Genomic DNA, 15,026 nt, shown 5'->3' with positions numbered 1-15,026 from the left:
TTAATCCTTTCAAAGAACAGCTTCTTGTCCTATTGATTCTTTCTCTAGTTTTTCGATTTTCCATCTGCAAACCTTAACATCAGCAGTTCGAAACTACCAGCTGTTCCGTGGGAGAAAGATAAGGCTTTCTGCTCCCGTAAACCCTGTACAGGGTCGCTATGGGTCGGAATCCACTCGACAGCACTTAACAACAACAACAACACCTGGAAGGAAGGCGAGGTGCCCTGCCCCCAGCTCAGGTCAACAGCCTCAGATTTGGGCCTGCTGGTGGTGGCATAAGTCTCTGCCCAGCTCCCTCTCTCTGCACCGTGGAAAAACTGTCCTGCCTGATGTCTGGGCTGAAAGATAACTCTGTGATGGGGTGAGCGAGAGGGAGAAATGTGATGTTTCACCTGGTTTAATCTCTCCTTTTCCCTTTTGCAGGAAACGTTCCTTTCTGAACCAGGCTGGCTTTAGCCCCACCCTCTAAACTTTGCCAGGGCGGGGTAGTCGCTGAGATGGTCCTGCCTCCAGATTTCTAAGATGCCCTAAGATTTTTTCACACATGTGAGTTCAGGGGCATGCAACCCTGGATCTTATATTAGATCCGGAGCTCTGGAGCTACTCTATGAGCTCTTCCTTCATGAAATTACCCCTCCCCTTTCACCCGAGTGTACCCCACCAGGCTTCTGTGGCTGCTGACACCCCAAACCAGAAGCCCTTTGTTTCTTCTTGAACATTTTCAATAGTTAGATGTGTTTTCATTGATGAAAGGAACGAATGCTGCTGTATTATTAAGCTTACTGAATGCCTCCTGGTGGATGTGATCCGGAGATAGGCTTCCCTTTTCACGTCTTTTATTACTGAACTGCAAACAATCTTAGCAAATGTTGGCTGTCTATGTAATGTGTAGCAGCTGGTATTGGTTCTTGACCGGATGGTGGGATATTATAGGGTATCCTTGTAGCTTGGCTGTATGGCCACGATTGCTGTCTCTTCTTGGTTAACATAGGGAGTGAAAGCTCCTACCCCCAGGAAAAATGTAAGACCAAAAAGACAAAAAACAGAAACAAAAATAAAAACAAAAAAACCTTAGCAGACTGGTCCGGTAGCCTTTGTTGTGCCGGTCAGTGTGCATGCACAGTAGAAACCTCCAGTGGTGGGTGGAGTTTTCCACTCACTGAGGCCCCTTCTCTAGTCACCACTGTGGAGGTGCACAAAAAGAGATCGTGAAATGAATGGAAGAAAGACTGTTCATACTTTTATGTCTGCAAATCAATTAGGTATCTGTGTATGCACAGCGTAATTCTCAAAATGATTGTGTCATTGTATATAGTAGTTGGTGTTAGCTCTTGCCTTTTATGTTGGGACTTTACAGGATGCAAATATGGTTTGGCTGTATGGCCAGATTTGCTGTCTCTGGTTAGATAAGGCAGGAATAAAGGCTTCTGCCCTAGTAGATAAGTCAATTTTAGAGCTAAATCTTAGAATCAGACGTCACGAGAAGCCACCAGAGGATTAGAGTCTGGAGCCAATGGGGCTTTTACCTACTTCCTCTTTGAGCCTCGGGAAAATTGTAGCCTGTGGATACAACACTGGACCCTTTTGGGGGTGCGCTTCCATCCGCGTGAAGATACCCAGGCTGGGCAGAGAGGGTTCAACACGGGAGAGTACAAGAGAGGAGGAAAAAAAGTAAAAAACGGTCACACCTCTTTTCCATAAGTCAATGGATGGTTTCATGCTATGTCAGACTGGCCCCTTCCCTCTTCTTTTGATGCTTTCTGCATCACTGAATATTTTACCCTTTGAATTTTTTAATTTTGTAAGTCAAGGCTTGAATTTTTTCTTCTTCAGTTCTTTCATCTTGAGTAATGCTAAGTGTGTTCTTCCCTTTGGATTTTTTAACTCCAGGTTTTGCACATTTCATTATAATATTTGACTTTGTCTTCTCAAGCTGCCCTTTGAAATTTTCTGTTCAGCTCTCTTTGTCTCCTCAATTCTTCCATTTACTTTAGTGTCTCTACATTAGAGAGTAAGTTTCAGAGTCTCTTCTGACATCCATTTTGGTCTTTTCCAGGTCTTCCTAATGATAATATGTTTCCCTAGTGTATGATGTTCTTAATGTCATCCCATAACTCTTCTGGTCATTGGTCATTAGTATCTAATGCATCAAATTTGTTTTTGAGATAACTGAATTCCAGTGGGATATGCTCAAGGTCATATTTTGGTTCTCATGGACTTGTTTTCATTTTCTTCAGCTTCAGCCTGAATTTGCATGGGAGCAATTGATGATCTGTTCCACAGTTGCTCCTGGTCTTGTTTTTGCTTATGATATTGAGCTTTTCCACCATCTCTTCCCACATATGGAGTCAATTTTATTCCTGTGTGTTCCATTCGGTGAGGTCTGTGTCATTTTAAAAAGGTATTTGCAAAATTCTATCATGCTATCTCCGGCATTCGATGGCAATTAACAACAAAACAACAACATCTCCGGCATTGTTTCTGTCACCAAGGCCATATTTTCCCACTACTGACCCTTCTTCTTTGTTTCCAATCTTTGCATTCCAATCACTAGTAATTATCAATACATCTTGATTGCATGTTTGATCAATTTCAGACTGAAGGAGTTGATAGAATTCTTCAATTTAATTATTACTGGTTTTAATGGTTGATGCATAAATTTGAATAATGGTTTTAACTGGTTTTCCTTGTAGGCATATGGATCTCATCTTATCACAGACAGCATTATACTTCAAGATAGATCTTGAAATGTTCTATTTGATGATGAATGTGATGCTGTTCCTCTCAAATTTGATACCAGCATAGTAAATCTTGTCGTTGTCAGATTCAGAATGGCTAGTTCAGTTCATTTCAGCTCACTAATGCCTAGTATATTGCTTTTTATGCATTCCATTTCACTTTTCACAGCTTCCAATTTTCCTAGATTAGTACTTCATACATTCCACATTCTGATTATGAATGGATGTTTGCAACTGTTTCTCTTCATTTAGAGTTCTGCTCCAACAGCAAGTGTCACTCCATTCTTGACATCACCATCAAAGTCACTTTGAGGAATCAGCTCTTCCTCAGTCAAATTTTGAGTGCCTCCAACCTGAGAGGCTCATCTTCCAGCACTGTATCTGACAATATTATGGTGTTATTCATAATGTTCCAATATTCAAATCATTCAACCTCATGGTTGGTTTGAACCACAAGATTGGCTGTTCAAACTCACCAGCTGCCCCTGGGAAACCCTACACTTGCCATGAGTTGAAATCAACTTGAAGGCATTTAACAACAACAATCTGACAGTGTTACACGGCCAAGTTCATAAAGTTTTCAGTGGCTAAATAGTCTGTCTGTCTTTCTTGATGGACTTGTTGATATTTAAAATACTGTTGGTATAGCTTCCAGGATCACAGCAACATGCAAGTTACCACAGTACGACAAACTGATAGATGGCTGGCGGATCGTAGTAGTATTAAAAGACATCCTAAGAAATCACCTAGATTCAACATATAATCTTCTTTACCGCTATTATGAAATGTCAGTCAAATTTCCCTGGGGTAATCATGATCAATCACACTATCCAATACATTCTTTGCTTGTTGATAAAGAGGCATGAGAAGTACAAAATGGCTAGGAGGCATTCCTAATTTCCATTTCAATGGAGTCAGTGCTTTGTCTCTAGGTGAGCATATTCCTCATTTAAAAACTAAAATGTCCAACTCTAAATAGCATAGGGTAACAGAGACAGGGAGCAAAAATTTTTCAGGTGGGTCACTAGGAGTAATAGAGGGTGATCCCACTCCCATTTTCACTCCTTTATTCCTGGACTTGTGAAACCTGCTATTGGAGAAACAGCATGATATATTTGATGCTGGTTTAAATTATATACAGTTTCCTGGAGAACACTGTCCCAACCCTGCAAGTTATTGCCTCCTAGCTATCCCCATAATTGTGTCTTTAAAAGGCTGTTCCATTGTTTGATCAAGCCAGCTTCTCCTGGATGTTGATGAACATGGTAAGACCTGTGAATTCCATGAGCATGGGCCCAGGCCATTACTGCATTTCATTTACTCTGGGGTGGATTCTTTGATCCGAGGTAATGCTCTGTGGGATACCATGACAGTGAATAAGGCATTCTGGCAGAAACATTGCATGCAAGGATAAGCAAGTGTCTCAAGGCCTCTTCACTTTCAGCAAGAAAGGTATGTCATTTGCAATTTGCAGGTTGTTAATGAGCCTTACTCCAATCATAATGCCATGTTTGTCTTCATATAATATAGTTTCTCTGATTATTTGCAATAATAATCATAATGCACACATTTCCTGATTTTAAGCCATTCAATATCCTGTTGTTCTGTTGAATGACTATTTCTTGGTCTATGTACAGATTCTGTATGAGCCACAATTAAGAGTTCTGGAGTTCCCATTCTTTGCAATGTTATCCATAGTTTGTTACTGACAAGTTCCTTTGCATTAGTCAATAAAACACAAGTAAACATCTTTCTGGTATTTCTTGCTATTAGACAAAACCTATCTGACTCTGAAACTTGCTCTCCAGTGTAGAGAAGCTAAAGCAAATGGAAGAATTGAAGAGGTCCAAGAGGTCCAAGAGCTGAATAGAAAATTTCAAAGGTCAGCTCGAGAAGATAAAACCAAATACTATAATAAAATATGCAATGATTTAGAGTTGGATAACCAAAAGGGAAGAACACGGTCAGCATTTCTCAAGCTGGGGGAACTAAAGAAAAAATTCAAGCCTCCACTTTCATTATTAAAAGATTCTCTGGGCAAATTATTGAATGATGCAGAGGGCATCAAGAAAAGATGGAAGGAATACACAGAGTCATTGTATCAAAAGGAAATGGTTAATGTTCAACCATTTCAAGAGGTACCATATGAACAAGAGCCAATGATACTCAGGGAGGAAGTCCAAAATGCACTGAATGAATTGGCAAAGAACAAGGCACCAGGAATTGATGGAATAAAAATTGAAATCTTTCAAGAAAGTGAGGCAGCACAGGAGGCACTCACTCATCTCTGCCAAGAAATTTGGAAGACAACTATCTGGCCGACCGATTGGAAGAGATCCATATTTTTGCCCATTCCAAAGAGAGGTGACCCAACGGAATGCGGAAATCATCGGACAATCTCTTTGATATCTCAAGCGAGTAAAGTTTTGCTCAAGGTAATAGAGAAATGGCTACAATCATACATTGACAGAGAACTTCCAGAGGTTCAAGCTGGATTCAGAAGAGGCCGTGGAATGAGAGATATCATTGCAGATGTCCGATGGATCTTGGCTGAAAGCAGGGAATATCAGAAGGATGTTTACCTATGCTTTATTGACTATATATTCCATCTGGCATGGTCCACATGTATAGTCACCATTTATGTTATTGGAAAAATATACTTGCAAATAAGTTGTTGGTCTTTGAAAATTCAGGTTCTCTCCAGTGTCACTTGTATCACCAAGGCCATACTTTCCAACTGCTGATCCCTCCTCTTTGTTTCTAGTTTTTTCATATCAATCACCAACAATTATCAATACATCTTGATTTCATGCTTGGTCAATTTTGGACTGAAAAAGTTGGTAGAACTCTCCAATTTCTTTATTTTTTTGGTGGTTGGTACATAAATTTGGAGAATAGCTATATTAACTATCTTCCTTGTATGGGTATAAATATTTTCCTTTCAAAGACAGCATTGCACTTTAAGATAGATCTTGAAATTTTCTTTGTAACAATGAATGTAATACTATTCTCCTTGAATTTGTCATTCTCAGCATAGTAAACCATATATTTGATGCTAAATGTCCAATACTAATCCATTTTAGTTCATTAATGTATAGTATATAGATCTTTATATATTCCATTTCATCCTTTTACAACTTATAGTTTTCCTAGATTCATACTTTGTACATTCCATGTCACAATTATTAATTGATATTTGCCAGTATTCTCATTTTGAGTCATGTCCCATCAACAAATGAAGGTCTCAAAAACTTTGCTCCATCCAAATCATTAAGGTTCACTCCACTTTGAGAAGGCAGCTCTTCCTTAGTCATATTTTGAATGCTTTCCAACCTGAGGGGCTCATTTTCTGGCACTGTATCAGACAGTGTTTCATTGCCATTCATAGGGTTTTCAATGACTAATTTCTAGTAAGTGGACTGCCTATACCTTCTTCATAGTCTGTTTTTAATCTGTAAGCCCTGTTGTGGGCGACCCTGCTGGTATTGAAAATCCCAGTTGCATAGTTTCCAACATTACAGTAACACACAAACCACCACAGTATAACACACTGACAAAAAAGGGTATTGTAAAGACTGCAGGCCAGAAAACCCTTTGGGACAGTTGTATTGTGTCATGTGGAGTCACTATTAGTGGACAGTCAACTTGGAAATACTTAACAGTAATAACAGTATTATTAGTGGCAATAAAGACTAATGTTTAGGAATACAAACTTTGGAGTCTCATAGATCTGAATTTTCTTTAGGTTTTTGCCATTAAATTGTTACTGAACCTAATTAGTAAAATGAGTATAATGCTAAGTGAGAATTTAGTTTGGTAATGAACATTGTATGTGATTCCCGTATGCTTAATCCTGTGAATTTATGTTATTCTAAAGGATCTTTTTATCTCATTAACTTCTTTTTTATATAGTGAGCCATTCATAATATTTTCTGGTGGACTGTCCTATGACAAAGCTTGTAGAAGACCAAGTTTAACCATCATGCATGGAAAAGCAATTACAGTACTTGAAATGGATCATCCCATTGTTGAATTTCTAACTTTATGTGAAACACCCTATCCAAATGGTAAGTAGCTAAAATGAAACTTTTAATGTTAAAAGCTCACTTTTGGAATGGTAAATGACACATTTCTAACAAAATTAAGCTTAAATATTTTCAGTTTTGGCAGCTGACAACCACCGTGCTACAACAGTGTGAGCTAAAGGTGCTGAAGCAGGTTCTGCAACTGTACCTACTTGACAAACTGGAAGTAAGACAGATGTAGTTGCAGCACTGCTGGAATTTCAGGGTTCTAATACCAGGTAAGTGCTTTAAACTTTGATAAGGATGGTGGAAGCTGAGCTGGGAGGGTCCGATAGGGGTCCAGGGTGAAATCACTTGGGGTCACTGGGGTCTCCTAATAGCCTTTCCTAGTCCAGCTCCACCCATCCCATGCCAAAGCCAATCAAAGTTAAAGCACTTACCTGATATCAGTGATCTGGAACTATGGAGGTGCTGCAGTCACATCTGTTTTACATCTGGCTTTGCATCAGATACAACTGCAGCACCTCTGAATACTCTAGGATTGCTGATGTGTGGTTAGTGATTTATGTCAATTTAGAGAATAATTACTAATAAGGCTTTTGGGAGGAGAGATGCTTATTTATTTTAATCACCCCGAACATAAGTTAAGACTCTTTGTAAACATAATAACTAATCTAGACTTATATGTGAGCTTAAACTTTTAAGTAATAAAGTCTAAAAATCAAGAAGGATGAAGGGATTAAAAGGGAAATATGAGTTTATGATTGAATGTACATGCACAACACTGTGTGTATATACATTACTAAATTGTCAAGAGGGAACATGATGATATAGGAGAAAGAGCACTGGACTTGGAAACAATATTTGGTTTATGTTTTAGGTCTGACACTAGCTATGTGACTTTAGACAAGTCAGTCTGCATTTATGAGTTTGATCATTTATAGTAAGAGGATAATAATATCAGTACTACATGATTATTACAAGGTCAAACGTAAATGTCTTTATGAGCTATAAGATATATGAGATATATGTTTCACATTATTTAATTATAAATATAATATATTAAATTCTCCTGTCTCATGTTTAAAATATAGGATAAATTGGTATGAAATAGCTCTGAGTTCCTAGGGATAGGTAACTTACCTATGTAGTTAATTGGTTTTTTTGTGTGTTTTTTTAAAAAAAGGTTGTTGGTTATTTCTATGGCTTCAATAAGCTCTGGTAGTGTAGTGGTTATGAATCGGGCTGCGAACCTTAAGGTCAGCGGTTCGAAACTACGAGCTGCTCCGCGGGAGATAGATGAGGCTTTCTACTCCTGTAAAGATTTACACCCTTGGAAACCCTGTACAGGGTCGCTATGGGTCGGAATCGACTCGACGTCACTTAACAACAACAATAATAAAAGGACTTCTTGGAAATACAGATGAAGTATGAAACTGATCTCTGATGTCAAATTGGAAAAAAAAAAAATCTGGTCCAGTGAGGGCAATAACTATAACTTATCAAATTAAACAGAAAAAGAAGTCCATAATTCAGTGCTGAATTATATGGTTCAGACAGTACATAAATACTAACTTTGCAAGCTACTTAGACAGTTGATGATTGGAGTATTCATGCAAAATTTCATGGAGAAAGTAGGACTTAGTTAGGTCTTGAAGAATGACCCATTTCTTTAAAAGGATATTGAATAAAGATTTTAGAAACTATGAGATTTGCTAGAGTGAAATAAAATTATGAAGAAACTTAAAACCTTTGGAAGTGTTTGGAAATAGGCAGCTACAGAGAAATTTTGAGAAATTTTGAAAGAAAGCACTCCTTTAGGAAGATTCACCTAAAAGGAGTACATAGGATTAAAGAGAAAGACATTTAAATCCAAAATTCTATATTCCACGTGGGAGAGTTGTAATGCTGAACATTTAAAATGGTCAGGATCTGAAAGGAGGTGCTAACTAGGAATAGAAAACAACTGGATTAGGAAGTGATGAACAACTGGATTAGGAAGTGAGATGATCAATGAGATGGAGCCCTGGTGGCCTAGTGGTTAAGCACTCAGCTGCTAACCAAAAGGTTAGAATTTCATACCCACTAGTTGCTCCATGGGAGAAAGATGAGACAGTCTGCTTCCTTAAATATTATAACCTTAGGAACCCTATGGGGAAAGTTCTCTGTCCTGTAGTACCACTATGACTTGACAGAAACAAGCTTGGTTTATTTTTAGTGATTTATTATTATTATTTGCAACAGCTTTTAAAAGGAAATGAAGATGAGTTTGATTGTGAATCAGTAGAATTGTTTAGAGACCAGAAAAGAGATTTATAATTGTTAACTTATAAATCATGAAAATGTGGATGTTCTCTGAGTTATAAGGATGAAGGATTGAGGAATATAGGCATAAAAGAACAGAGGACAAAAGGCTCAGTTCAGGGTAAATGCCTCCTATTAAGTCTAGAGGAAGAAGATGGGCCAGCAAAAAAATCTGAGACTGTGTAACTGCAAAAATCAAACACCCTATGTGTGTGTCTGTGTGTGTGAAATGTTAGGCCGTTTTCTAATTATGTTCAATAAATTATAAATGTACTGTAACCATGTCTGCTTGCTACTAAACCACATAGATAAATCATTCTTTTTTTCAGAGAGGCAGTAGTAAGGGTGAAACTTGCATTTGCCAGGCAAGAAGTTTTAAGTTTACTTAGTAAAATATAAATATTTTATTATTTCTAATAAAGGCAGTAATGCATGAAAATGGCAAAAAAGAAGTCCTCCAATTAAAAAACATTTACAGTTGAAAGTTTATTAGTGTCCATCCAAAACAACCACTGTTATTAATTTTCTTATGTATGTCTCTCCAAATAATCTATGTTATAGGAGAGGTCTTCAAAAAGTTCATGGGAAAATTCCATCATCTTTTAATTCCATTTTCACATGAACTTTTTTAACCCTCTCATATTAATACATTATCTTTTTTATACAAATGATTAAATACTATATTACTATTCTGTATCATACATTTTTACGTAATTGTTGTTGTTGTTATGTGCCGTTGAGTTGGTTCCGTCCCATAGCGACCCTATATAGGGTTTCCAAGGAGTGACTGGTGACAGCATTTGTTAATTATGAATGCGTATTATAAAATATGGAACTTCAATCTTCTTTAAACTGTATAGTGGTAAAGGTTATACAGATATTAAACAAAATAAATTTAATGAAAATGATATTAATGTATAATTTATGACATCTAACAATTCAGTCCATTTTTAAAAGAACACAAGTTCTTCCGTGTAGATTCTATACTTAGATTTGTCCATTTCAAAACTAGATTTAACTATATCCAGTCCTTACTCATTTTTGCCAAGAAATTTAGAAGAAAGCTAACTGGCCAACCAATTAGAAGACATCCCTATTTCTTCCAATTTCAAAAAGAAGTGATCCAATGGAATATGGAAATCATTGCACAATATCATTGATAACACATACAAGTAAAATTTTGCTGTACACAGACCAAGAGGCAGTTAGTCAAGCACAACAAGGAGATACTGAGTGGTTTAAAATCAGGTAAGGTGTGTGCCAGGCACAACCATGTTTATTGAATCTGTGTGCTGAGCAAATAATTTGAGAAACTGCTTTATGTGATAAAGAACGTGGCATCTGAATTGGAGACTGATTAACAATCTGTGATATGCAGGTGATACAACTTGCTTGCTGATGAAAATCAAAGAACACAGCCTTCAATATGGACTGTAAATCAGGACTCCAATATGTACTGCATCTCACTGTAAAGAAAACAAAAATCTTCACAACTTGACCAATAAACAATAAATTAATATCATGATAGATGAAGAAAAGATAGAAATTGTCAAAGACTTAATTTTCATTGGATCCAAAATCAACATTAATGGAAGCAGCAGTCAAGAAATCAAATTATGTATTGCATTAGGCAAATCTTTTTTTTAAAAAAACCTCTTTAAAGCTTTAAGGAGTAAAAATATCAGTTTGAGGACTAAGGTGCGCTGGACTCATGCCATGGTATTTTTAGTAGCCTCATATGCATGTGAAGTTGGACAGTGAATAAAGAAGACCATAGAAGAATTGATGCATTTGAATTATGATGTTGAAGAAGAATATTAAAAGTACCATGGATTGCCAGAAGAACAAACAAATCTGTTTTGAAAGAAGTACAGCCCGAATGTTCCTTAAAAGTCAGGGTGGCAAGACTTTTTCTCTCATACTTCAGACATATTATCAGGAGGGACTAATCCCTGGAGAACTTCTTTTTGCTTGGTAAAATGGGAGCATAAGTGAAAATGAGGCAAACCCCCAATGAGATGGAATGGTATAGTGGCAGCAGCAATGTGCTTAAGTGTGACAACAATTGTGAGGATGGGGCAGGACCAGGTAATGTTTCATTCTTTTGTACATAGAGTTGCTCTGAGTCAGAGTTGATGCACACACACCTTACAAGTCCTCTTCAAGCATCACAAATGACACTATTTGGAGAAATAATAATTCTTCTAGAAGCCTTTTACCTTGTTGGGGATTATGGTTAGAAGACTAAGCCTACTCAGGAATAGATCTGTCAAAATAGTGAAGGAAGTAATACAGACAAGCATCTACAATTGTATTAGGTTTCTGTTTAATACCCACTATATGCTAGGTTTTGCATTAGACATTTTTTTAAATGTTTTATTATGAATTATGTGATAGTTTACATGGGAGAACATTAGTTTTACATTCATCCTATCGTATATCGTTTCATTGCCATGATTACAGTGCCCTTCATGCATCATCAACCAACCAAAAGGCATACCCTGCAAGTCTGCCCCCAGTCGTCAGCACACATCCCCTCTCCCTCTCTGGGTCTAAAGTCCCTGGCTGCTCCATCTCTCCACATCATCGTCTCTACCTCCATCTCTGGTGTCACTACTTCTCTGGTTAGGGTCCTGCTCTCTGCTCTTCTCCCTTGATGCTTCCAGGGACCTCTGCTCTTAGACTTCAAAATTAATCACTCCCCTCCTTGCTATAAAATGTCTACCTTTACATTTCCAACTCTTACAGTCAGTCCTGTTAACAATTTTTCACTATTGTATCACAAGAGACCTATCCGCATTTCCTTTCATCATCCCCGCCTAAACATTTTGGATACTACTCAGTGGAGATCCTACCTTCCTCCACTCCCTCTGGATCTGGGTTCCCTCTTGGAAGCTTGTAAGCCAGTCACTTCTTGCCTTTGTAGCCCCCACTTTGGGTAGCCAATGTCCAAATTGCCCATCCGTGACCACTCTGTGTATGGAGGGGGTGGGAATGAATCTTGCTGTCTAGATTTGTTTCTTCTTTTGAGCTACTGCATCCATTAGTGTAGGTCAAGTTCATCAAATTGTATCAGATCACTCCTTTTTTCCTCTTCTTTCTTCTTCTAGTTGAGCTCTGATCATCCAGCCATTGAAGCCAAGTCAAGTGGATATTATCTGCAAATGTGGGTGTTCTTGTACATATGACCTCTCTTCTTATCAGCTGAATGCTTCAATCTCCACTCTAGTCCTCTGTGGCTGTGTCACTGACTCTGGGCCAAAGAGTCCCCAGGTCTTGCCACACTGCTGGCCAACCAGGTTTCCACCCAGGTTCACAGGAGCCTATTGAACGTTGTAGGGTTTAGTTCACAGCTTCATTGCTGTTTTTCCCTCACTTCCCCTTATCTATGAAATGGAAGTCCCTGGGAGCATCAAGGGAGAAGAGTGGAGAGCAGGACCCTACCCAGAGAAGCAGTGATGCCAGAGATGGAGGCAGAGACGATGATGTGGGGAGATGGAGCAGCTGGGGACTTCAGACCCAGAGAGGGAGAGAGGATGTGTGCTGACAACTGGGAGGCAGACTTGTAGGGTATATACCCTTTGGTTGTTTGATGATGCATGGAGGGGACTGTTACCATGGCTTTGAAACAATATACGATAGGATGAATGTAAAACTAATGTTCTCCCATGTAAACTATCACATAACTCACAGTAAAACATTTTTTTTTAAAAAAAAAGACCTCTTTAAAGTGTTAACTAGCAAAGATGTCACTTTGAGGACTAATGTGTGCCTGACCCAATCCATGGTATTTATGGTATTTTCAGTTGCCTCATATGCATACCCACCACTCGTCTGTCAGTTTGTTGTACTGTAGTGGTTTGTGAGTTACTTTGATTCTGGAAGCTATGCCACTGATATTTTAAATACTATCAGGGTCACCCATGGTGGACAGGTTTCAGATGAGCTTCCAGACAAAGGCAGACTAGGAAGAAGGAGTGACAAACTACTTCTGAATATTTAGTCACCGAAAACCTTATGAATAGCAGAGAAACACTGTCAGATATAGTGCTAGAAAATGAGCCCCTCAGGTTGGAAGGCACTCAAAATGAGACTGTGGAAGAGCTGCTTCTTCAAAGTAGAGCTGACTGTGATGGCATTAATGGAGTAAAGCCCACGGGACCTTCATTTGCTGATGGGGCGCAACCCAAAATGAGGAGAAACAGCTGTAAACATCCATTAATAATTGAAACATGAAATGCATGAACTATGAATCTAGGAAAGTTAGAAATTGTTAAAAATGAAATGGAGGTCAGGGGTTGGCCAGGCTCCTGACATTTCACATTCTGCTGGTCTAATGAGGTTGAATTCCCAGTGGTCAGGACGCAGATAGAGAACACCTGACACCTGATCCCAAAAGGGTGCTGTTTCAACCCTGACCTTTTGACCAAGAATGAAACTATTTAAAAATTAAGATGCCAACAGATCACAAAGAACCCTGTGTTCCCCGCCAGAGGTAATTTTGCCTGAATGGGGAAATTTGTTATGTGATACCTACTATTCCCAGCCCATTTTGCAGATGCATTGGGGAGCTTGTTGTGAAGAGGTTTTTCTCCCAAGCACCAGAATCTAAATGAAAAGTGACCTGTTTGCAGTGTTCGTGGCATTGGCTATCCTTGGAACACTGATCATTGGAGCCTTCTACTTCCTCTGTAAGAAGGGCCACCTTCAGAGAGCCAGTTCAGCCCAGTATGATATCAGCCTGGTAGAGACAAGCAACACCACTGCCCACCAATCATGTAGAACACTGAAGATACATCAAAGTGAACCAAAGAATCACTTCTCTGTTACAGATGCAGAAAATGAAACACTATAAGGACTTTCATTAAGCAGATTCATATACTGTGTCTACGTTTGAAAATCAAGTTATCATCCATATCTCATGGTTCCCTATCAAGAGGACTTGGAGTGTTATGTTTGTATTAAAATGAATCTATGAGAGAAAAAAAAATGAAATGGAATGCACAAACATTGATATCTTACGTATTGATGAACTGAAATGGACTGGTATTGTCCGTTTTGAATCTGACAACCACATGGTTTACTATGCCGGGAATAACAAATTGAAGAGGAATGGTGTTGCATTCATTGTCAAACGAACATATCCAGATCAGTCATGAGGCACAATGCTGTCTGTGATAGGATAATATCCATGCGTCTACAGGGAAGACCAGTTATTATCATTCAAATTTATGCACCAACCACTAAAGCCTTTGAGGATGAACTGGAAGAATTCTACCAACTTCTTCAGTCTGAAATTGATCAAACATGCAATCAAGATGTATTTTATCATTACTGGTTGGGAGTAAAGAGGAAGGATCACTAGTTGGAAAATAGGTCCTTAGTGATAGAAGTGATGCTGGAGATCGCATGATAGAATTCTGCAAAAACAATGATTTGTTCATTTCAAATACCTTCTTTAGATAGCGTTAAGAGATGGCTGTACACATGGACCTCACTAGATGGAATACATAGAAATCAAATTGACTACATCTGTGGAAAGAGACAATGGAAAAGCTCCACATCATCAGCCAAAACAAGTGCAGATTGTGGAACAGATATCATCAATTGCTCATATGCAAATTCAAACTGAAGCTGAAGAAAATGAAAACAAGTCCACAAGAGCCAAGATACAACCTCGATTATATCCCATCTCAACTTACAGATCATCTGAAGAACAGATTTGTTACATTAAACACTAAAGACCAAAGACCAGAAGAGTTGTGGGATGACATCAAGAACATCATACATGAAGAAAGCAAGAAGTCATTGAGAAAACAAGAAAGAAGGAAAAGGTCAAAATGGATGTCAGAAGAGACACTGAAACTTACTCTCCAGCGTAGAGATGCTAAAGCAAATGGAAGAAATGAGGAGGTACAAGGAAGGGTTGAACAGAAAATTTCAAAGATCAGCTCAAGAA

General features: G+C 38.4%; 1 protein-coding gene and 1 pseudogene across 2 annotated transcripts in view; both read left to right on the top strand.

Annotated features, from left to right (window-relative positions):
• Nucleotides 1-15,026, top strand: part of STXBP5L (syntaxin binding protein 5-like) — a 526,662-nt gene that overhangs the window by 302,163 nt on the left and 209,473 nt on the right. For both annotated transcript variants that reach the window (XM_006864137.1, XM_006864138.1), the window contains exon 10: nt 6,651-6,805. In XM_006864137.1, the coding sequence (XP_006864199.1) occupies nt 6,651-6,805 (155 nt within the window). The remainder of the gene's footprint in view (nt 1-6,650; nt 6,806-15,026) is intronic.
• Nucleotides 13,522-13,922, top strand: LOC102833276 (annotated as a pseudogene).

This window comes from Chrysochloris asiatica, unplaced genomic scaffold (genome assembly GCF_000296735.1).
Source record: "Chrysochloris asiatica unplaced genomic scaffold, ChrAsi1.0 scaffold00061, whole genome shotgun sequence".
NCBI lineage: Eukaryota > Metazoa > Chordata > Mammalia > Afrosoricida > Chrysochloridae > Chrysochloris > Chrysochloris asiatica.
Note: the sequence above shows the minus strand (reverse complement) of the source record. Positions and strands in the feature narration are given on the sequence as shown.